This window comes from Sus scrofa, chromosome 15 (genome assembly GCF_054392235.1).
Source record: "Sus scrofa isolate SSC_HxYL_T2T_F1_AM1 chromosome 15, Sscrofa_HxYL_maternal_Yorkshire_Landrace_v2.0, whole genome shotgun sequence".
NCBI classification, from domain to species: domain Eukaryota; kingdom Metazoa; phylum Chordata; class Mammalia; order Artiodactyla; family Suidae; genus Sus; species Sus scrofa.
Window position 1 is genome coordinate 97,751,556 of NC_139397.1, and position 22,616 is coordinate 97,774,171.

Genomic DNA, 22,616 nt, shown 5'->3' on the forward strand with positions numbered 1-22,616 from the left:
TGACTAGCACCCAAATTGGTATGGAAGTCAGGTGCTACTGGTAAAAAGGAAGACAGGGAGGAAGAAAGAGAGAAAGGGAAAGGAAATTAAGGAAAGAAAAGAAAGAAAGGAAAAGACCCAAAAAATATCTGACATTAACTTGGGAGCCAGGTATAAAACAGGGAGGCAATAGTTGTTAAAGCTGTTAAGAAGGATGATCCGTGTTGCACAGTGGCGAAATATTTTGTATACTTCTCATGGAAATTAAGCAGATAAAGTATCTAATGAACTTACAGCCTTGGGGAAGAGATTGGAAAACAAAGATAATAGCTTGTGATGGTTGCTACTGACTGTTTTGCTAGGTATTATAAGAAGTGAGCTCAGAAAAGCACTGGCAGGTGTATAGCCAGGAATGAAAGGAAATAAAGTCACCAATTCAGGGTCCTGTAGGGATAGAACATGAAACTGCTTCCTAACCCCAAGCTGTGTCATTTTGAATGACAGAGGCCAATCAAGACAGCCTTGCAACAAGAATCAAATCAAAAGTGTGGCCAGTGCACACACAGTTAAAAACTCTGACCCACACATTTTATCTCCTTTCAGTTAGATAAAATGGCTCAGAGAAATGATTTAACTACTTGGTTCTCCTACTGGCACCTGTTGGGCCCAAAGCACTGGAAATTAGCTCATGAAAGAGAAAGATTAATATATGCTATATTTCTTTGTTTCTGAATATAAGGAAGCAAAGACATTGAGCAGGATCTAAGAATTTTGCATAGAATCAAACTGTGGCTGTGGTTATTGGCAAATGGACATGACTAGGATCAAAGACCTAGGAAGTTGACTAGATGGTTAGGAGGGTTTTGGTGTCAAAAACCCCACAAGCCTGTTACTGCTTAAAACAAGCCTTGGGCCCTCAACTTTCTCTAGGAGGAAGCAGGCTGAGAAAGCCCGCTGGCCTCCGAGTATCCTTAGCCAAGGAGGATAATGGAAAAGGAATCATTTACCAGGGTACCTCTAAAGACCATGGAAAATCATGAATTGGGAAGCATCTCCCCAAGTAGGGGGCCCACCACAGAGTAGAGGCTCTTCTCACAGAATGCCCAGTGGGATTTTGGAATTGCTGTGGCCCCCTAACTGCCAAACCTTGCCATCTCTTCTCTTTCTGAATGGAAGTGTCAAAATGGGTATCTTGTGGTGTGGGTGTGCGTTATGTGCTGCATTTTGGAGGTGTGTAAGTCTTTAGTGTGCATCTAGACCTGCTGTAGAGATTAGCACATATTGCCCAGATATCCTGGACTTTGAGCTTGATACCCCTGATGAGCTATTTGGGTCATCTCCTTTGCAGGGAGGCTATTTTGCCTGTAGGAAGGAGAGTGAATCACATTTTTGATGGTTAGAAGGGCAAACTCTGGTAATCATATTTTCCAGAGCTATTTCTGGGCACGTGGAAGGATGGCCCTTCCTGGCTGGGTGGGATCTTCTAGCAAGCTGGCCAATGAATTGCAGGGAGTGGGGTTTAATTGCCAGTGGAAGACCCACCCAGGGCCTCTGCTGGAATGATCCAGATAGTGGCTGCTCCTTCAGCCCGAGTCCAGAATAAGGACAAAGAGGCCCCAGCCAACCCTGGAGGCACAGGCCTCCCAAGTGATTTGTGGGTTTAAGCCGCTGAGATTTTGAGCTTAGTGATAACAAAGCCCATTCTGCCAAGACACTTGCATCATTTGAAAATGCTGATCAATGCCTCCTGTGTCAGAAAGCATAAAACACTGTTAAGAATGAAAGCTTTGGAACCTAATCTGCTAGGATTTGAATACCCAGCTCCACCACTTACTAGCTGTATGACCTCAAGCTACTGAGCCCTTCTAAGCTTCATTTGTCCCACTGGTGAAATAGTAATGATCACTGTATTAGTTTCCTAAGGCTGCTATAAATTACCACAAACTTGGTGGCTTAAAGCAATTGAAATGTATTCTCTCATGGTTCTGGAAGCCAGGAGTTCAATATCAATTCACTGGACAGAACTCAAGTTGTTGGCAGGTCCACACTTCCTCTGGAGGCTCTAGGGGAGAATCTGTACTTTGCTGCTTCATTTCTGGTGGCTTTCAGCATCCCTTTGCCTGGGACCACATCACTCTAGTCTCTGCCTTGTCTTCATATCACCTTCTCCTCTTCTGAATGCCTCCCCCGTGCCTCTCTCTTGTAAGGATACTCGGGACTGAATTTAGGGCCCACCTGGATAATTCAGGCTAATAATGATGATTATGATGGCCCTTAATCACATCTGCAAAGACCCCTTTTCCTTCTAAGGTAACCTTTACAGGTTCTAGGGACTAGAACCTGATACCTTGAGGTTACCATTATTTAGCCTACAACAGTAGCTATACCTACCTCAAAAGGGGGTTTTTGAAGATTAAGTGAGATAATACTTATAACATTAACATTAGTTATTTGGTTGGTATAACATTAACATTAGTTATTTGGTTGGTAAATATTTGTTTTTTATTATTATATGAATGTATCCTTTTTTCCCCTAAAATCTTAAGATACCAAGTTACCATTTTAGACCCCACAGCCCACCCAGTAGGTGCCTCAAAAAAAAAAAAAAAAAAAGCTATTAACCAAATACTAAAAACTGCTCTTGCTCCAGAACTAGCACTTTTGGGCAGTGAAACCAGATAGGTGGCAAAACCATTAAATTTTTGGTACACGTTAAATATGATACTGCCTATTTTGGCCAAAGAGCCCTCTGATCTCTAAGTAGACTTAAAAAAAAAAAAGAAAGAAAGAAAAATACAGTTTCTTTTTTACCTCCTTTTTTAAGGAAAAACAATGTGAAAAAACTGGACCTTGTGCAAAAACATGATTATCTATTCAAAAACAATATGTTTGAAACTTCTGCCTTCAGAAATGGTCAATGTTATTTGGATTTAGTGCATTAAGAAAAAATATCTTATGGAGTCAGAAATATTATTTCTCACTGGAAGCACGATAAAGGCTGGGCAATAAACTATGTCGCGCCTAAGCCTCCTGCTATTTTTTACACCGAGTTAATACTGATGCAAATTGCCTAGGGTTTCAGTGCCTGGTAGACAGGGCTCTGGGAATACTGTCCCCCCCAGTCCCTCCTCTGCTGAGCCCTGCCATTAATCACCACTTGCCTGTCTTGAGATCTCCCACGGTTTGGTCACAGCTCCAAGGTCACAGGCTGTCATTAACATTGATCTGAAAAACAGAACCAAACAAAACAGCCTGAATAATCTTTTGTTGCATTCCTAAACAAACCCGTCCTGGAGACATAAATAAATAAAATGGGACCAAGGCCAGCTCACATCTTCTTTTCCTCAACAAGGGAAGCACTGTTTATACTTGCATGTTTAGCATCTCCATCATGTGGCCACACTGCTTAGGAAGAAGACAAAGCTTGCGCCCACCCTCCGTGGCCCTTTTGTTTTGTCTGCGGCAGATCAAGGAAAGCAAAGCACAGCTTTTTCTATACCTGGCCAAGCAAGCTCTGCTTAAAATAATTTGTAATGGATGATGCTTTTTATTTTTAACTCTCAGCAAGGGAATCTGTATATGATACTATATACATAGCTGATGAGCTTATTTACCAGTGTATTGCTGATTGATGGCGACGGAATAAAACCCACACCAAAGAGGCGAGCCACAAGCCCTGCTAGGGGCTCCTGCATTTTCTTCGGTTCTGTGGGGCTAAGATTTACGGGGGGAGAGGCACATGGCTTCACTCCAGTTTACTACCTGGCTACAACCATGTTTTACAAGCATTATGAAGAAGAAACATATTCAGCTACAGCTTTCATTAATTTGAGCACATAAGAAAGCACAGCAAAGAGGTGAATCAGATTTTTGAAAGGCAGATTTCTATTGGTCTGCCTAGAATCTACACTGAACCAGGGATATAAAAAACACAGGGTACAATCCACATTGTAGATAGCTCTGGTACATCGACTCAGATGCAGTGAGAAGGGAAAAAAAAATCAGGCACACTCTTTGTCCAAAATGTGCTTTCTTTGTACTAAAACCAGCAGCATGTGATGAAAAGTACTGAAGAATCTGAGCTGGGAAACCACATCCTGGCTGACTCCCTTTGGAAGAAAGGGGTGTGCTGTTCAAGGTCAGAGGCTGTCCCGATGTCAGGTGTTAACATTTCATTCCCTGCCGGATTCGAATGCCTTGGAAACATGTCTGCTTCCCAGATGGCAGAGCATGCCTAGATGGTGGTGGGGTTTGTGTAACTTCCCCAGGAAACCCCTCCAGGGAACAACGCAGACTGGCAGATCACAATAGGTCATTCAAAAGCACAACCAGGCAGCACCAGCAGGAGCAGCCCTCTTGGAATCAGGCAGCATCTCACTCCAAACACTCCTCTGCTAAGCACTATGCAGAGACACAGCAGTCTATTCTTCGTATTTGATCTTTTGTGACAGGAGCTTCTACAGTGCCCACCGTGTACCCGCCTCTGTGCTAAGTGCTTTACCAACTACCTACTAGCTAACTACTAACTAAATGACTCCTCGGCACAAGTGTTATTCCCACTTTACAGAGAGGTCATGGAAGCATGGAGAGATGAAGTAACTCTCCCAAAGTGAGCAAAGGATTCAGGATTCTGTGCTTGTCACAAAGCTGCCAGAGCCCCTCTTGCTACATTCCAGTGCTTCTCATTGTAGGTTCTGCTGGTGCCAGCGAGGGACGAGACTGTAGGACTCTCGTTGTACTTTGTAGTCTGTCTCCTGGACAGAAAATACTCTTTGTGAGGTTGCCTACTGGTACCATAACTTGGGTAATTACTTAAGTGCCATCTGCTTGATAATTTGAAGGTTACCTCTCAAATTCATATCAACATTCATCAGCCAATCAACATGTTCATTGAATATCTGCCATAGGGGCGCTAACAAGAATTCTAGTAGCTACTGTTTATTGAACGGGCATCATAGGGTGACTCACAGTTTCTGTATGAGGTGGGGATACTATTATTATCTCCATTTTTGAAACAAATAGTAGTTTGTATTCCTGAATCAGAGAGGTCAGGGAGCTTGCCTGAGGTTACACATCGAGGAGGGAGCAAAGTTAGAATTGGGATCCCTACTGTCTGACAGAAGAGTGTCTACTTTCAATAAATACAGTGGAGCAGACAGTCTGTACAGAGAAGGCAGACAAGAAGAGGCTGGGAGGGAGGACGATGGAGGGTCTGAAACCTTTATCCACTTGGTGCTGGGGAGTCAATTAAGGTTGGGGGTTCAGGAGGGACCTGGGCAGAGCTTCAAGGCGAGGGCTTTAGGTGGTAGATGTGGACATCATTTAAGAAGGAGAAAATGGAAGCACGGAGACAGTAGGAAAGCATTATTGATTAAGGCCAAAACAAAGAAGGGGAGAAAGGATGGAAACGTAAGATAAGGGTGGGAGCTTCAGGGGAGAACAGAAGGAGGTGAATTCGTAGTTTTACCTTATTTTTTGTTCAAGCCTCTATACTTGAAAGGCTTTCTCTAGAAGAAGAGAGCAAGGAGGGAGTTTGTAGCAACTCTGTGAGTCTTGAGGTCTGCATTACTCTGGTCCAATTTACAGTTAGGTGGTGCAGTGTACTTAGTGCAGTTTAGGAATGAATGGTCAGGGGAGTTCCCGTCATGGCTCAGTGGAAATTAGTATCCATGAGGATGCAAGTTTGATCCCTGGCCTCACTCAGTGGGTTAAGGATCCGGTGTTGCTGTGAGCTGTGGTGTGGGTCACAGACACGGCTCGGATCCCACGTTGCTGTGGCTGTGGTGTAGGCCAGCAGCTACAGACCCCAGCCTGGGAACTTCCATATGCCATGGGTATGGCCCTAAAAAGACAAAAAAAAAAAAAAAAAAAAAAAAAAAAAAAGACAAAAAAAAAAGAAAGGTCAGGAATGGTCTTGGGGGCAGGAGGAGGGAGAACAGCGTGTCCCCGGGTGTCTTCAGCTCTCAGCAGCTGGCTATTCTCTTGCCTCTCCTCTCCTAGATGCCAAAATTGTTTCAGTGATTATCTTTATCTTGCAATAATCATTACTCTCTTACAGCCTTCCAAACTATTAGCAACTCAAAAGGAATACATTTTAAAAGATATATTCAAATTCAGTAAAAGGTGACATGGACAAACTGAACTTTGAGCTCACCAAAGAAAAAGATTACACCTCACAGTCTGCCCTGTTTTACTGTTTTCAGTTTTAAACACAAAGACCCCGAATGTTCAATGTAAAATGACAGAACTGAAGTAACTCACGTTCTGTTTCTTCTCTTTGCCATCGTGGTGCTTTACTATCATCGTTTATTCTGAATATACTGTTTAAAAGCAGGAAGGTGATGCTCCCAGAGGTTGGAGACACACACTGCGCCCCGATGGAGCGCAAAAGGTTCCGGACCCTTCGGAGCTTACTCTTGAAAATGTGTCCTGTCTATCTGTGCCAGGGGCTGAGGGATACGTGCACAGCGAATGGAGAGAAGTAATAATGTGCTCATGTGAAGCTTTCGTATCAATTATTTTGATACTCGACAGTAACCTCAGCAATTGTTTAGAACTTATACCAACAAAAATTCTTCCTCCGGGAAGAGTGTCTCATCGTTGACATTGTTTAGATTGCAGGCACATGGTGATGATAAAAAGCAGATCGACTCTGAGTTGGTTTTATTACTAGTTTAACATTCTCTAAGGCAGCCTCTCCCCCATCAGGGCCTCCCTCACTTGCACATGGTCAGAGTCCAGCCATGAAATGGGGGGGAGGGTGAAGCTCGGGGGAGGGGAGAGTTCCTGGGCATCTCACCTCTGCTTTACACACTGTACTTCCAAGTTAAGTTTTCTTATACACAGGGTTCCCGGCCAGAAAGTTTGCAAACCTCTGTAGGAAAACATCCAGGTGGAGACATGTCTTGAGCACTGGCATTTTAGGAGTTGTGCTCAGGAGAGAAGCCAGACCCAAGAAACCTGGTGAGACCATTTGTGAAGATGCTGAGGAACCAGAGAAGAATTCCAAAACTAGGTCTTTGGAGGAGAGTTGTATTTAGGGGGAAGTAGGGAGGAGGAAGGGCTGGAGGACACACCGCAGATGGAAGAGTCAGAAGAAAGTAGAAAATCCAGAAGAACATGGCTTTGCAGAAGCCAAGGCAGGAGAGAATTTTAGGAAAGGAAAGGCCAGTGCCATTAAGGTTGTAAAAATAATGTATTGAGGAAATAAAAAATTAAAAAAAATTTTTTTGACCAGACCCAGGGGAAAAAAAAAAAAGAGATCAAGGAAGCTGAAGAGAACAAAGGCCATAGGATTTGATCCTTGGGAGGTAGCCAGTGACTTTCAAAAGGAGCAGCACATTTCAGGGATTTAATTCTTCAATAGAAGAATTTACTCTAAATACCTTTGCAGCAACATGGATGGAACTAGAGACGCTTATACTAAGTGAAGTAAGTCAGAAAGAGAAAGACAAATACCATATGTTATCACTTATATCTGGAATCTAATGTATGGCACAAATGAGCCTTTCTACAGAAAAGAAACGCATGGACTTGGAAAACAGACTTGTGGTTGCCAAGGAGGAGGGGGAGGGAGTGGGACGGACTGGGAATCTGGGGTTAATAGATGCAAATTATTGCATTAGGAATGGATAAGCAATGAGATCCTGCTGTATAACACTGGGAACTATATCTAATCACTTGTGATGGAGCATGATGGAGGATAATGTGAGAAAAAGAATGTCTATGTATGTGTGTGTGTGTGTATATATATATATATATATGTATATATATGTGATGCTCAAAGAACTGGGGGTTTATCTGCAATGTTTTAATATGTTACAGAAGGATATATTTCTATCATTACTTGTGGAATTCAAAATTATTTAAAAAGAAAGAAACTGCCTTGTAAACTGGACCTTAAGAAGAAGGCAGATTTTAGGGATGAATTTTTTTTTTTTTCTTGAACTGAGTAGATAGAAGCATATCTTTTATGCCTAGAAAGGTCATGATGGAAAAGACCCAGATTTTGAAAACATAAGCCAAAGGCATATAATCGACACAGCAAGGTCAGGGGTCCGGGTGGGGGTGGAGGCAGGGCGGGGAGGGACGGGAATAGGACAAGGGCCAGATACTAGTGTTGAAGAGAGAAAGGGTCCTTCTCCCCTTCACCACCACTACCCCCACCACACCAGAAAAGATGAAGAAAAGATCTGTAAAAATAACACAGAGAAATATTCATGTGGGGCAGGGAAGTAGAGGACCCTCTTCTGAGAGAGTGAGAAGAGGGGTCAGCTGCAGAGGGAAGGGGCAGGCAAGGCTATGAGTTTGAGGATGGACGTGAAGGTCTGTCCAGCCCAGGTGGGTAGGGGCTGGGATAGGGATCCCACTGGGGGAGATGCTGGTGGCTTCCTGGCTGTGGAGCAGACATGCTGAGCCCATAATCATGGCCTCATAAGCCTTCCCAGAAATATTTAACAGCTGTGGAACAGGACTAAGATACCAGAAAGTTTGAGGCTGGGTGGGTGGGGGGATGACAGTGGAAGGACAAGGGTACCAGAGAAAGATACTAGTGCCTCACCAGCTGGAGTGGCTGCAGTTGGGGGGTTACAGCGTGACACATGAAAGTGATAGTTTGCTGCTGTCTTTTTCTAAACAACTGGGAAGAAGTCCTATGAAAGGTGTAGAACAGACTCTTTATTTCCACCACTAAAATCTGATTGGTTTTATATTTGCAATGCCTACTGTCTCTAAAGAAAAACAAAACTTAACTCTTCACTTTTCCTGGTTCTGTATAACTGTTTTTGGGGATGCAAAAAAATCCTCTCTCCTCTGCAACTTGCATGCCATTGAACAGGACCAATTAGAACATCATTTTCCTTTTTTTTTTGCTTTTTAGGGCAAACGGAGGTTCTCAGGCTGGGGATCAAATCAGCTACAGCTGTCGGCCTCCGCCACAGCCACAGCAACGCAGGATCCAAGCCCAGTCTGCGACCTACACCACAGCTCGCGGCAACGCCGGATCCTTAACCCACTGAGCGAGGCCAGGGATTGAACCCACAACCTCATGGTTCCTAGTCAGATTGTTTCCACTGTGCCACAAAGGGAACTCCCATTTTCCACTTTTGAAGACAAATTTATGGAGAGGAGACAAAATAAAGTAAAAGATGAAAAGACTCATTCTCTTATCTTTTCTCCAATTATTCAACTAACCTTTGAACGTTTTGAATGTAAGTTAAGATTTGTTACTTAAAAACCACTTGTGTGCTCTTAGTAAAGCTTGGCTAAATCTTCATTCAAATAATGAAGAAACACATACACAAGAGCTTTTTCTTACCGAAATATATCACGATGGTTTTTGACGTTCCAATCATATTCTCCTTTACTGACAAGTTCGAAGAATTCTGTTCTCCTCCTGTACGAAATCAAATGAAAAAAAAAAACAAACAAACCTGGAATGAAATTTCTCAGTCTGCAGGGTGACATAAACACATTTGTGGGAAAATATAAGACTACCTCAAACCAAGTAACTTAATATTTGAAATCATGAGGCTAAAGTGCTTTCAAAATAAATCACTTCTGAAAAAATGTTGAGGCTGTGCTGAAAAAAAAGCCACAATCATTTCTGAATGTATTTACAACGGAGGAGATTATCGAGCCATAAAACAGAAATCAGTGTGGTCCCGCATTTGGAATTACTTGCTGTGACACTTCCTGAAAGTCAGAGAAGGGAGGCAAGGGCACATAAAAACAGGAACAGTTCCAGAATGTTCTTTTATCATTCAACATAGAACTGACCTGTATATGATCCAAGATAAGATAAACACCCTGGTAGTAAATTCAGCACAAATACTTTTGTTGAGGTTAGAAAACAACCATTTCGCCAAACAACTATTTCACCACTTCAGTGCTTAAACGTGTAGGCTCCGGAGTCAGTGTGGTTTCACGAATGGCTCAGCTGCTTTTTTGCTATGCAACTTTGCAGAATCACTTAAACCCTCTGAGCCTCAATGTCCTAATCTCTAGCTTGGGGACTGTATTTGCTGACTCAGAGTCATTGTGAGGATTAAATGAGACGACGTAGGCAAAGCACTTAGCACGGCTTCTGCATGTTTTAAGTGCTGGGTACACACGTGTGTGGAATCACATTTGGAGATGTGTAGATGTGGAAGGGACCAGAAGGGAATCCTCGAAAGTTGTGAAAAATAGGGTGACTTATTCTTAGTTTCAAAACTTTTTTTTTTTTTTTTTTTTTTTTGGCTTTTTAGGGCCACACATGTGGCATATGGAGGTTCCCAGGCTAGGGGTTGAATCAGAACTGTAGCTGCCGGCCTACGCCACAGTCATGGCAACGCCAGATTCGAGACAATCCTGGATCCTTAACCCACTGAGCAAGACCAGAGATCGAACCTGTGTCCTCATGGATGCTAGTCAGATTCATTTCTGCTGAGCCACGATGGGAACTCCCTCAAAACTTTGCTTTAATCCAGCTATATAATTTTTCATTTTTATATTGAGAAGGGGAAAAAAAAAAAAAGATCACCATTTTGATTCTTTAAGACTCATTTCTCAAGGCTTCACCTTCTTGGCACTTCCTAATGAGAGACTATTCAAAGGATCCTGACACACTGTTTCCCAAAGAGCATCTCAAAAAATGCTGCTCTTAGGAGGTGCTGCACGTCAAGGGATTCCCTGGCCAACTGGGTTTGAGAACTGCTGCCTGTGATATACCTCTTTTGGGTGATTCGCCACCCACAGTAGCCTTTTGAAGGCTCTGAGAAATACTGAGAAAAGCCTGCTCACCCTGGCTTAACCACAGAATTCCATTGCACTGAGGTTTTAAGGAATGCTTTGGAAAATACTACCATGTCATTTATGGTGGAAATCATAATAGGATCTTAGACACTTAGTGCTGACCCCCTATAGTCTGGGGGAAAAAGGACAAGATGCTTAGTGCTACTGGCTCCCCTGTTTCTGGTCTGGAGTTCCCAGCACCAGCTGGTCAACAGTATGGACTTCCTGTCCTCTGGTCAGACAGTCTACTCGAGTTACCTGCAAGGGGGCAGGTCAGGAAGACAAGTAGGTGACTCACTTCCTTGTTTGAGACACAAAGACAGCTCCTGGATCAGCCTCTTCAAGTGGGTACAGGTCAAGGCCATACCACCGATGGGACACTCTCCCCAACAACCTCAGAGCACTCAGCAGAGATGGCCCTGCAGAGTCACACCAAAGAGACCAGCAGCGCCCCTCTCCTTTGGATGGGCAGGGGTGGCCATATCTTTTCTTTTTCTTCTTTTGCTTTTATTTTTTATTTAGGGCCATGCCCATGGCATATGGAAGTTCCCAGGCTAAGGGTCAAATTGGAGCTGTGGCTGCGGACCTATACCACAGTCCCAGCAACTTAGGATCTGAGCCGTGTCTGCAACCTACACCAACCACAGCTCACAGCAATGCCAGAACCTGAACCCACTGAGAGAGGCCAGGGATCGCACCTGGGTCCTCATGGATACTAGTCGGATTTGTTTCCACGGAGCCACAACAGGAACTCCCCATATCTTTTCTTCCTATAACTTTACCATCTTTTTTCATTTGCTCACTCCCTTCCTTATGACCAAGGTCTTTACAACCACGGTCGTGCCTTTTGACATCACCACCGCTGACTGTGAAATGCAACAGAAAGGGAGGCAGTGGAATGGAAAGAGCCCAGGTCTGAACTCAAACTCTCTTGGGCTTACTGCTGACTGTCACTCATTAGCTGTATGGGCCTAGGCAAGTGGTTCCACATGGCTGAGCCTCAGTTTCCAGCTTTGTGGTGAGAGTTTTCAGGGTGTGTCAAGTTTTTGGCACCGGTGGATATTGACTACCTGACAGCCATGATTAATATGTAAATAATATGAATAGTGTTATTGCCAACAGTGAGCCACAATGGACCAGGTGGACTACCTGGAGACTGATGAGGTCATCTACTTCTTTCTTCTCCCTGAATGGAAATTGATCTTCTTTTGACGAATTCTGGAGCAGAAAGTTTGGTTCAACAGATGTTTACTGAACGCTTACTCTATGCCAACAATTTACTAGTCTTTATGGACCTAAGACATGAGTGCAAGTTGAAAACATCTCTGAGTTTAGCAGGGACAAATAAATAGGTAATCACCCTTACAAGGTGATACTAATGATAATACTAATGATACTGGGATGAGAGTGAGGTTGGGGAGACCCTGACCTTGGGCACAAAATCAGCATAAATACAAAAAAAAAAATCCATCATGATTTTTAATATAAAAAATATCAAAATTTTAGGGAGTTCCCATGGTGGCTCAGTGGCTAACAACCCGACTAGGATTCATGAGGACGCAGGATTGATCCCTGGCCTCACTCAGTGGGTTAAATATCTGGCATTGCTGTGGCTGTGGCGTAGGCTGGTGGCTGCAGCTCCGATTCAACCCCTAGCCTGGGAACCTCCATATGCCATGGGTACAGCCCTAAAAAGAAGAAAGACAAAAAAATGTATCAAAATTTTAAAGACAGGCTCTGTGACACTGCAGGCTTCATGACTCGCCTCATTTCCCTACCCTGAGGAAGCTAATATTTATTGGGTCCTTATTATGTCCCAGGTACACTTCTTGGGTTCTGTCGCTTATTAGCCACATGATCAATCTTGGGTAGGTTATTTAACTTTGCTAGGCGTCAGGTTTTTTTTTTTTTATTAGAAAAGAGTAATAGGAATTCCCATCGTGGTGCAGCAGAAACGAATCCAACTAGGAACCATGAGGTAGTGGGTTCGATCCCTGGCCTCACTCAGTGGGCTAAGGATCCGGTGTTGCCGTGAGCTGTGGTGTAGGCTGCAGACGCAGCTCGGATCCGGCATGGCTGTGGCATAGGCCAGCAGGTGTAGCTCCTATTAGACCCCTAGCCTGGGAACATGCTGTTGGTACAGCCCTAAAACACACACACAAAAAAAAAAGAAAAGAAAAAAAAGAAAAAGAAAAGAGTAATAGTAATGGGATCTGCCTTGTTAGGGTTGGTGGGAGGACTCAATGAGAGGATTTACATAAAACACTTAGCACAGTGCCTGGCATATAGTAGGTGCTCAGTAAGGATTAGCTAATGGTATCAAGCTCAGAAGGTTGACTGAACTGGCCAAAGCTGGTGAGTGGCAAAGCTGGGATACAAACACAATCTATTGGAAAAACGGCTGCCCCAAGGAGCTAAGAGGTGCCCAGAGCGTCCTGGGAGCACAGAGGAAGGCACTTGACTTGGCCTGGAGAGTCATGGAAGACCATGGAAGGCTTTCTGAAGGAGCTTGCTAGTCTTCACGCCTGTCTTAATAAGCTCGTGGGTGTCTTTTCAATCCCATGAGTTATTCTAAGAAATCACTAGAATGCAATCTCCATGAGGACAATGGCCTGGCCCAGTTTTGTTCACTCCTGAATCCCCAGGGCCTACGACAGTGCCTTCCATGTGCTAGGTGCTTGATAAATATTGGTTGAATTAATGAGCAAAGGAAAAAGATGATTTCAGAAAACTATTCGGTAGGGGAAAAAAAAAACCCTCTTCCGTCACTGGTTTCACCTCGATTCTAGATTCACCTAGATTATTACAGGGTCTTCACAGTTGTCATTTGGAGACTGAGTTAAGAACACAACCTAAAACCTATTCAAGAAAAGCCTTGTCAGATTCTTGAAGATTAGATTCTAACTTGAACCAAGTGGACAACATTACAAGTTGTGGCAAATGTAAGAACAACATTTTCCACCAACGTCTGACCCTTCCTCCATAGCTCCTTTTATGACATAGCAACCAAATAGCACCAAAAGAATAAATCCCACAATGATGAAAATTTTAATACCTAGAGTTGCTGGTATAAAAGTCTTAAATCAACTGAAACCAAAATCAGGCCTAGGCATCACATCACATTATAAAAAAGCTAGGTTCCACTGCATCAGGACAAGAGGGAGCCTCCTCTATCCAGAGATATGGTAGACAGAGGAAGGGCAGAGTGAATCTTTTTACAGAGTGTAGAGAAATAGGGCATACTAATTTTATTTTTCCTCCACTGACAAAAGTGGAGAATAGGGTGGCTATTTCCTGATAAGTGCAATTTATTCTGGAGTCTCAAGGTTTGGCTCTTTCTCTGCTTCTCTGTCTCTATGTATATATGTATATATACATATACATATGTAGGTATATGTATACACACATATGTATATGTAAAATTGCTGGGTCACAGAATGATGTCTGTTTAATTTGAATTTTCATTATAGACTGTCAGAAGAATGTGGAACCTCTGGAAGAACTGCTGTAATCCTCTCCTGTATAGGTGAGGAAACTCAAGGTGAAGGAAGGTGAAGTGTTTTGCCCAGGGTCCCAGAGCATTTATGGGCAAATCTAGGTAGATTCTAGGTCCCCAGCCTCCTGGTTCAGCCTCTGAGATAATTTTTTTTTCTTTTTTTTTTCCAGGGCTGCACCTGCAGCATGTGGAGGTTCCCAGGCTAGGGGTCTAATTGGAGCTGTAGCCGTCTGCCTACACCAGAGCCACAGCAACGGGGGATCCGAGCCACATCTGCGACCTACACCACAGTCCACGGCAACACCGGATCCTTAACCCACTGAACGAGGCCAGGGATTGAACCCACAACCTCATGGTTCCTAGTCAGATTCGTTAACCACTGAGCCACAGCAGGAACTCCGAGGTAATCTTTATAACTGTGTGCATGAACCTTGGGGGCCCAACAGCCTTGCATGCTATGAGAATCTGGTCAGAGACGTAACAGCATTGTAGGCTGCTGTCCTAAGGAATTACCTAGTACTGAATGCCATGGCAGGCAGCAGACAGAGGATCAACAACCAGGGGATGCTTCAAAGAGCTGCAGATGGCCCAGCCCGGGTTGGTGGTCCTCGGGCTCTAGGTAGTATATTCTGACCTCCCCCTTAGTGATGATCATTCTAAAGCAACAATGTGAAATCCACTGTGCTCTTGAGAAACAAACTGGCCCCAAAGTGGCTTCTTTCAGCACCTGTATGCGAACATCTATACGGGATATGGAGTCAAAATCGGCATGTGTGAAACTGTTAGAAAGAGGAGCACTTTTAAAAACATGTGCTGCTAAATCGAACCTTTGAAAATCCACAAAATTATATAACACTCCCTAAATCCACACTCCTCTCTCCTGAGGAACTATATCATTAACTTTTCAAGCAGATCATTGGGAACCTTGGTTTTCAAGGACAATGGCAAGTACCTCAGCTAGTGAAAAGCAACTTACTGGAAAATCTCATTTATAATCAGATATGTTTTTATTAGGCTTTTATCCTGCTCTCCTGACATCTGTTCCACTCAGAAAAATAGCGGTCTTTAAAAAAGCATCATTTGAACAGAACTGCTAAAATTACCCTCAAAAATAACTCTGAAGATTGGTTACCAGTCACCCATCACCACAGTGAAAATCTTTCTGGTTTGTAATTTATCTGCAAGGCACTTTTTATTTGTGAAGTGGGAAATCACCAAGCCTGTGTATACTTTAATCAGGAATACTTTTTGGTAAATTTATATAAATCTATATGTATATATGTACACATATTCTTTATTTATCTAACTGTTCTGAATCTATTAAAAGTCTATGAATGTTAGGAAGGTTTTACTGCAGAGGCAGCAAATCATAATTGTGACTCTCCTGCAGTTTCAATGCCAGAATTATCCGACAGGGTGGCTGGAGGGTGCTGAGTGGAATGGGTTCAGGGGAGGAGGATTTTGTTCTTTCAGTGTTCCTACAGCTCACTCCATAGGCAAACCATACCTCTGCAACTGATTGCTAAATGCCAGTTCTGGAGAGATTTCTGAACTTCAGGTGTAAAAGCACCAGAGAGGAATAATATATAGGCAGATGTTAATCCCAGTAATTATGAAACAAAGGGATATATTTAATTTGGAAAGTGAATTGTCTCCCTGTGTTAGACTAGCACTGATAACACAAGGGCCAGCTAAGAACCCGAGTGAAATTACCTGTTTGATGCTGTGCTGTTGTTGACAGCATGAATAACACTGCAGGAAATGGAAAGACCAGAACGACTCTCCATATTGATAATGACAGTAAGTGAGACAATACAAGGCCCCAACCGCTGGTTCAGTTGATCCTTAAACCAGGCCAAGAAGTGGTTTAAGGGGTTGCTAGTTGGTGCATGGCCTAGTTGCCCCTGTGTTTATTTGGCACGGAGCACCCCTCATGCTGTGGGATTACTGTTTTTCTCACTTCCCCACTGGGCTCTGAGCCTGTGAAGGCAAGAATCGTGTTTTATCTGCCTGTGCATCCCCAGTAACTAGCACAGTGCCTGCCATAAAGGAGGCATCAGTAAGTGCTAATGGATACATTTCTCATATTTTATTCAGTTGCAATATCATGTGGATGTGGATATGAGGATGAGTAAAATGCTTTGATATGCATCAAAAAGTACCAAGATATTTCTTCCACTAACCTGCCACAGTGTCTATTGTTCTAACATTAGAGTAATTTCTGTAGGTTAATTTATCAGCTCTGTTAAAATATAAGAAGGTTTGGGAAAGAACAGTGGGTTAAGCCCTATAAGTCATTACACCTTACTATGCATTAATTTTTCCTCTTCCTTTCCGATATAGGGTTAGTTGAGTGCAGGCTACTGTGGAGCTTGAAAACATATTGGGTTCTTCATAAACATTTGCTGAATGACAAATGAATGAATATTCCTGTCTTCATGGCAGTAAAAACATTTGAGTTCCTTTTGTGTTTTATAAAATAAATTGTTCTAGATATTAGTCTACTTTTTTGAAGCATGGTCAAACTATAACTCCTAACAATCCAAGATAATTCAGTACACTTTGCTGTCACCATCAGATGCTTTTGAGAAATGCTACTTACTGCATCCTTTTGGAAAGACAAAGGCCAAGAAACCATTAGACTGGGCATTTTCCGTAATTGCTGATGAATGTTTGCAGAGCACAAAGGGAAATGAAAAGTCTTCAATTGGAAGATGAGTCTGATTAATTTAGAAAGTCAACTGGAAAAGGACTGAGCCCCCAAATGGATTTATAAAATCTGAATTCTTGGATAATTCTCAGTTTAAATAGTGATTGGATGCAATGTAGTGTGCAGCCGTGAGCGCAGACAACTTGATGACCTTGGGCAAATTATTCACCCTGTCTAGGTCTAGGCATCCTTAGCTATGAGATGGGGATAACAGTCTCTACCTTGCAGGTTGATATGAGAGTTCAATATCAGAGAGTTACTTTTATTTATTTATTTATTTTCTTTTTCAGGCAGCACCTGCGACACATGAAGTTCCCAGGCTAGGTGTTGAATTGGAGCTGCATCTGCCAGCCACAGCCACAGCCACAGCAATGCTGGATCTGAGCCATGTCTGTGACCTACAATACAGCTCAAGGCAACACCAGATCCTTAACCCACTGAACAGGACCAGGGATCGAACCTGGGTCCTCATGGATATCAGTCAGGTTGGTTTCCGCTGAGCCACAATGGGAACTCTAAAGAGTTAATATTTTGAGAATTTCTTATGTCAGGCAGGTTTGGGGGCTCCAAGAGTGAGCTACAGAGGAAGATGTGTGCATTCATGGAGCTCCCATCCTAGTGGTGGTAGAGGGAGATACTGTAATGCCTAGGACAGTGCTGGGCACGGAGAAGGCACCTGGTAGACGAGGGATGAAGCAGTGTGTGGTCACAATCGGTTGAAGATGAATGCTAAATTATTATTGCTATTCGATGGCGACAACCTCCATGACTGCATTAAAGCTAGAGAATCTCTGATTTCTGATGTCCCAGCTTAGCTCAACTGCAAACAAGGAGCCTCTGATTGAAGTCTCAGCCCCATCGGCGAAGCTCCTGAGCAGCTCTAACTTGGAGTCCCCCCCTTCTCCTGGAGTCTGCAGGTCTGCAACCCCTCTCCTGATCACCTTCGGTTTGATACCTAGTGGGTTTAGAATGGGCCTTACTTGCCCCTAGTGCCCAGTGTTTTCAGGAGTGGCCTCACTTTCCCCTTAATGCTCTTAAACTAATAGCTACAGAACTGCAGAGAGGATGGAAGAACAGATAAAAGCATTTTGGAGCCCAAATACTTGGCTCCAATCTCAGCTTTACCATTGAACACGGTGAACAATTTACTGAATCTCCTAAACCTGTTTCCTCACATGCACAATGAGGTCAATAACAGTACCTACTCTGATAGAACAGCTTTAAGTATTAAATGGGATAATGTGTATATAAAGCTCCCAAGTGAGCATGCAGGACATTGTAGGTGTTGTTTTTATTACTAATTACAGAAGAAGCAATGGTCCTCTTTGTTGAATTACTAGCAGACAGATAAGACAATGCAACTGTGACATCTCTTTGAAGTTTTAACACTTATAATTTTGGATCTCTCGCTCTCTCTCAGTCTACCCCAACAAGTGCCATCTTTTATGGTCCAAATTTTATTAGGTTTTCTGGCTGAATGATTCTTTTCTTTATAAGGTAATTTAAATGATCAATGTTATCAAATTTGAATTATTCAGATTATTTAAATTTTAATTATCACATAGGTAGGTAATCTCCTTTGGCCACCACAAGGACTCTATAGGAGATTGGTTCAGGTCATGTGCCTGTCCCCATGCTGCTGACCAGGAAACCAAAGCAAAGAGAGATTAACTGAGTGACTTTCTCAGAGTTACATGGCTGGTTACCAATAGGGTATATCTAATTCCTGCTTGAGATGCTGAAATTACTATTTAATTATCAAAGCTGTATTCACTGCAGGGACTCAGAAGTAGGCACAGAAATCAATTTCAGAAAACCACTCAGCAGTAACTGGAAAATGTTTTCAGTGAGTTAGAAAATCAGACTAAAGAATTAACCCCCGACTTGGGCTGTGAAGCCTAGAAATTTGCACTGAGGTTTTGTTTTAGTTTTTGTTTCTTAAACTTACGAATTTTCTTTTCACTCATCATTTATAGTATAGATTCCCGAGCTCAATCAAAGCTATTAGTATTTAAATTTACAAGTTTTTGTGGCTGTTTTCATTATTTATTTATTTATTTATTTTGCTTTTCGGGGCCACACCCGTGGCATATGGAGGTCCCCAGGCTAGAGGTCGAATCGGAGCTATGCCTACGCCTACGCCACAGCAACGCAGGACCTGAGCCGCATCTGCGTCCTACACCACAGCTCACGGCAACGCCAGATCCTTAACCCACTGAGCAAGGCCAGGGATAGAACCTGAAACCTCATGGTTCCTAGTTGGATTTCTTTCCGCTGCACCATGACAGGAACTCCTTTGTGGCTGTTTTTAAAGAGGTTCCACATTGCCAGGAATTTTACTTTTTTTTCCCTTTTGGTGCATAGCCAGAAATCCTGCTCCTAGGAATGAGTTATAACCCCCTCCAAAATGCCTGGATGGTCACCCTGACCATTCTAGACTGACTTTTCCTTTCTTTTGGGAGAAAAGCAGTGACCTTCCTTTTTGGTTGGCCTCAGTTGCCTTGAGACTTTTGATTTGAGTAGTCAGAGCAGAAGAACCAAAGTTAAAACAAACTTCTAGAAAGTGTACAGGGCCACCTCATGGCCCACTTTCTTTCAGCCATTGCTGCTCCAACCAGTGCCAGAGTTCCTGCCTTGGCTGTCCTGCGCTTTGCTTACCTCCTGCCTGGTGCTGCTCTGATTGCACGTGTGAGATGCAGGGTGGCTGGAGGAATCCCCAGCCCTCAGCCTGCACATCCTGGAAGCGTATGGGAGTTTCAACACCTGTGTTACAGCCTTGGCTGATGGAGGCTGGAGGCTGGTGGATAATTGTGAGATGCAGCTCATATAAGATTTTCAGACAGTCCCAGCAGGATCAAGCCCGACTGACAACAGTGGTGACCAACAGGAAATGTGTCTTTACAACAGCTTCCCTCCTTCCCTGTTTCACTGTTCCAGCCCCTCACTCCTATTCCTGGTGTTACCTCTGAAACTAAACTATGTGCACGCAAGCCCTTGTCTCTGGCTCTGTTTTGGGAAAGGGGAATGGGAACTCACACTGGTTTTCTATTAATCTGACTCATGTACACCTGGGAAGATGAATATTGCCATGTAATGCATCCTCAGCTCAAATGACAACTATTTCTTGATTCTCCCATTAGAGAAGGAATCTACAGTGATTGCAGAAGAGCCTTGAAACCAGAAGGTATGGGTTCCGGCTTAGCCACAAATTAGTTATGTGACCCAAGCTACACAACTAAACCTTTTTGAGCTCAGTACCTGCTCTCCACAATAAAGGAGAGGAATTGGATTACATCATTTCTAACATCCCTTCCAGTTCCACAACTGCATCTTTGGGAAATAAAAGCAACTGGGAGAAAGTCTGTAGTAGCTGCTTTCCCCCTCATTAACCCTAGGAATTGTTTTGCTTGAAAATATGGCAATACTTTAAGGCGCCTTTAGACAGGCAAGTGAATCAGCCTCCTGAAGGTCCAGATTAGAGAATGAGCAGCTATTCAGAACCTCGAAAAACAATAACGCTGACAAAAAGAGAACAAGTCAGCTTCCTTGGAGTCAGCAAACATTAGCAGGGGCTGCAGCATTAAGATAAGAGCAGAGTAATGAGAAAACGAGTTGCAACCAACTTCCTTGACTGAATTCCAGCGGTCATTCAGTGATTCGTCACATGCCTAACAAGGCTTGATGAATGGACTCCAAGTGTTGACATTTTTTTCTCCCTTAGAAGTTACTTGGAAACTTGGCTTGGGAAAATGCTTCTACTTTGAGAAAAATTACACAAAACCCTGCAACTGTTAGACATGGGAAACAGGAATGTTAAAGCGATACAAGATTCCATAAATAACCAATCGAGAAGCATCGATTCAGAAAAAGATGGAAGATCATGAGAGTTAAGTCAAAATGGGGGCCACAGAACATCAAAAAATAAACAGGCTATAAAGCAAATGAGGTTGTCGATGTCACCATTTATAAAACATACCAGACACTTAGAAGATATAAGACATTTATAGGACAGATGACATAGATACTAGTATCTCCATTTTACACATGAAGAAAAGAGGCTCAGAGAGGTAAATAGTTTGATGATACAGCTATGTAATGGCAGAGCTGGGCTTTTTACATTTAAAACATATTTTTAAAATTAAAATTTATATTATAAAGTAATACATGCATGTTGTTAACAAATCAAACAGTACTAAAAATTATTTAATCAAATAAAGACGTGTTTTTCATATTTCTGCCTTAATTGTCCTTTGACTGTATTTTCCAATGTTTCATTTGATTTTTATTTTGGCCATCATGTTTTTAATTTCCAAGAGCTCTTTCTTCTACAGTTGCATCCTGTTCTTATTTTATGGAGGCAATATTTTAGCTCTCTAAGGATATTAACAATAGCTTTTGGTTTTTGTTTTCTCTGAATTCCAATTAATTTTCTGTTTGTTTTGGCCTCTGTGTTTCATATGGGAGGCTTTCCTAAAATGTCCTGTGATCCTTGGTATCTGTGTGTAAGAGAATGGCACAAAAAAAGCTAAGCAGGAGTCATATGTGTGTCCCATACACATTGCATGGGATGTAGTTATACTAAAAAGTTACTCATTGTTTATCTGAAATTCAAATTTAACTGTCTTTCTTGGATTTCTATTTGCTGAATCTGAGAACCTTGAATATGGGGCTTACAGATGCTAGCCTCTAGGTCACTGGGCTGTGGGCTCCAAGTTTCAATCGGGAAACTTGTTCCATTTTTTTTTTTTTTATTTCATCTCCTCTTCTGAGCTCTGCATCTCATACCCACCTTGAACTTTTCTCAATCCAGAGAGCTTTCTTTCATCTCTCCAGAGAATCAATCTCTGGAAAGGGAGTTATCGAGTAGGTTGGTAGAGGACTTTGTGGGCTCTGAGTGTCCTGAAACCTGACTTTCTAGTACTCTCTCAGTCTCAAACTGTGAGTGCTGCATCCTCTTTTCAGGGTACCTTTTTGTCTCTAAGCCCCGAGCAGGGCTCTGCAGGGGAAACCAGCTGGCTTCTCAGAGTTGTCCTCCTACTTGCCACTCCCCTTGGCCAGATCTGTTACTGTTCATCAGTGGGCCTTGTGTTTCCCAGACATGCTTTGACATCTCTTATCAGTGGTTGTGGGCCCTCTCCCTTTCTCCTCGCAGATTTATGCCCTTTTGTTTTTGCTTAAAACATTTTTTATTTTGGCCATGCCCATGACATATGGATTTTCCAGAGCCAGGGATCAAACTCTGACTTTTAAACTTATTTGGTGCCATTTTAGTGGAGTTTCATAAGGGAGAAGACATAGACACTTGGGCTCAAAACACCAGGTTTAACTAGAATGCCAGAAAGAGACTTAAATCCAGACCAATATAATTCCAAAGCCTTTACTCTTGCCACCATACCATGTAATAACCCACTCATCAGAGATCAACAATAAATGCCTGTGGCATAGAGCATCAGTTGTCTATGCCAATATCTCTCTTCCCTTTTTTTTCTTAGTAATAGTACCCCTAATTTTTAGTAGGGCATATAATTACCCAAAATGAAGCCTTCAATTCCTAACCTTCCCTCAACCAAGGGGTGGCCAAGTAACTCAATTCTGACTAATGAAATGTAAGTGGAATTGTTATGTGAAGCTTCCAGAAAACTGTCTTAAAAGATAACT

At 42.7% G+C, this 22,616-nt stretch overlaps 2 protein-coding genes across 8 annotated transcripts in view; one reads left to right on the forward strand and one right to left on the reverse strand.

Moving 5' to 3' along the window:
* Nucleotides 1–22,616, forward strand: part of LOC146396009 (uncharacterized) — a 138,431-nt gene that overhangs the window by 107,660 nt on the left and 8,155 nt on the right. The gene's annotated exons all lie outside the window — the stretch shown is intronic.
* Nucleotides 1–22,616, reverse strand: part of PDE11A (phosphodiesterase 11A) — a 427,800-nt gene that overhangs the window by 42,051 nt on the left and 363,133 nt on the right. For all 7 annotated transcript variants that reach the window (XR_014829804.1, XM_084999950.1, XM_084999948.1 and 4 more), the window contains 2 exons: nt 9,296–9,373; nt 3,141–3,204 (listed from right to left, as the gene is read on the reverse strand). Coding sequence is in view for 6 of the 7 variants with exons in the window: in XM_084999950.1 (XP_084856076.1) it covers nt 3,141–3,204; nt 9,296–9,373 (142 nt within the window). In the remaining variant the exon portion in view is untranslated. The remainder of the gene's footprint in view (nt 1–3,140; nt 3,205–9,295; nt 9,374–22,616) is intronic.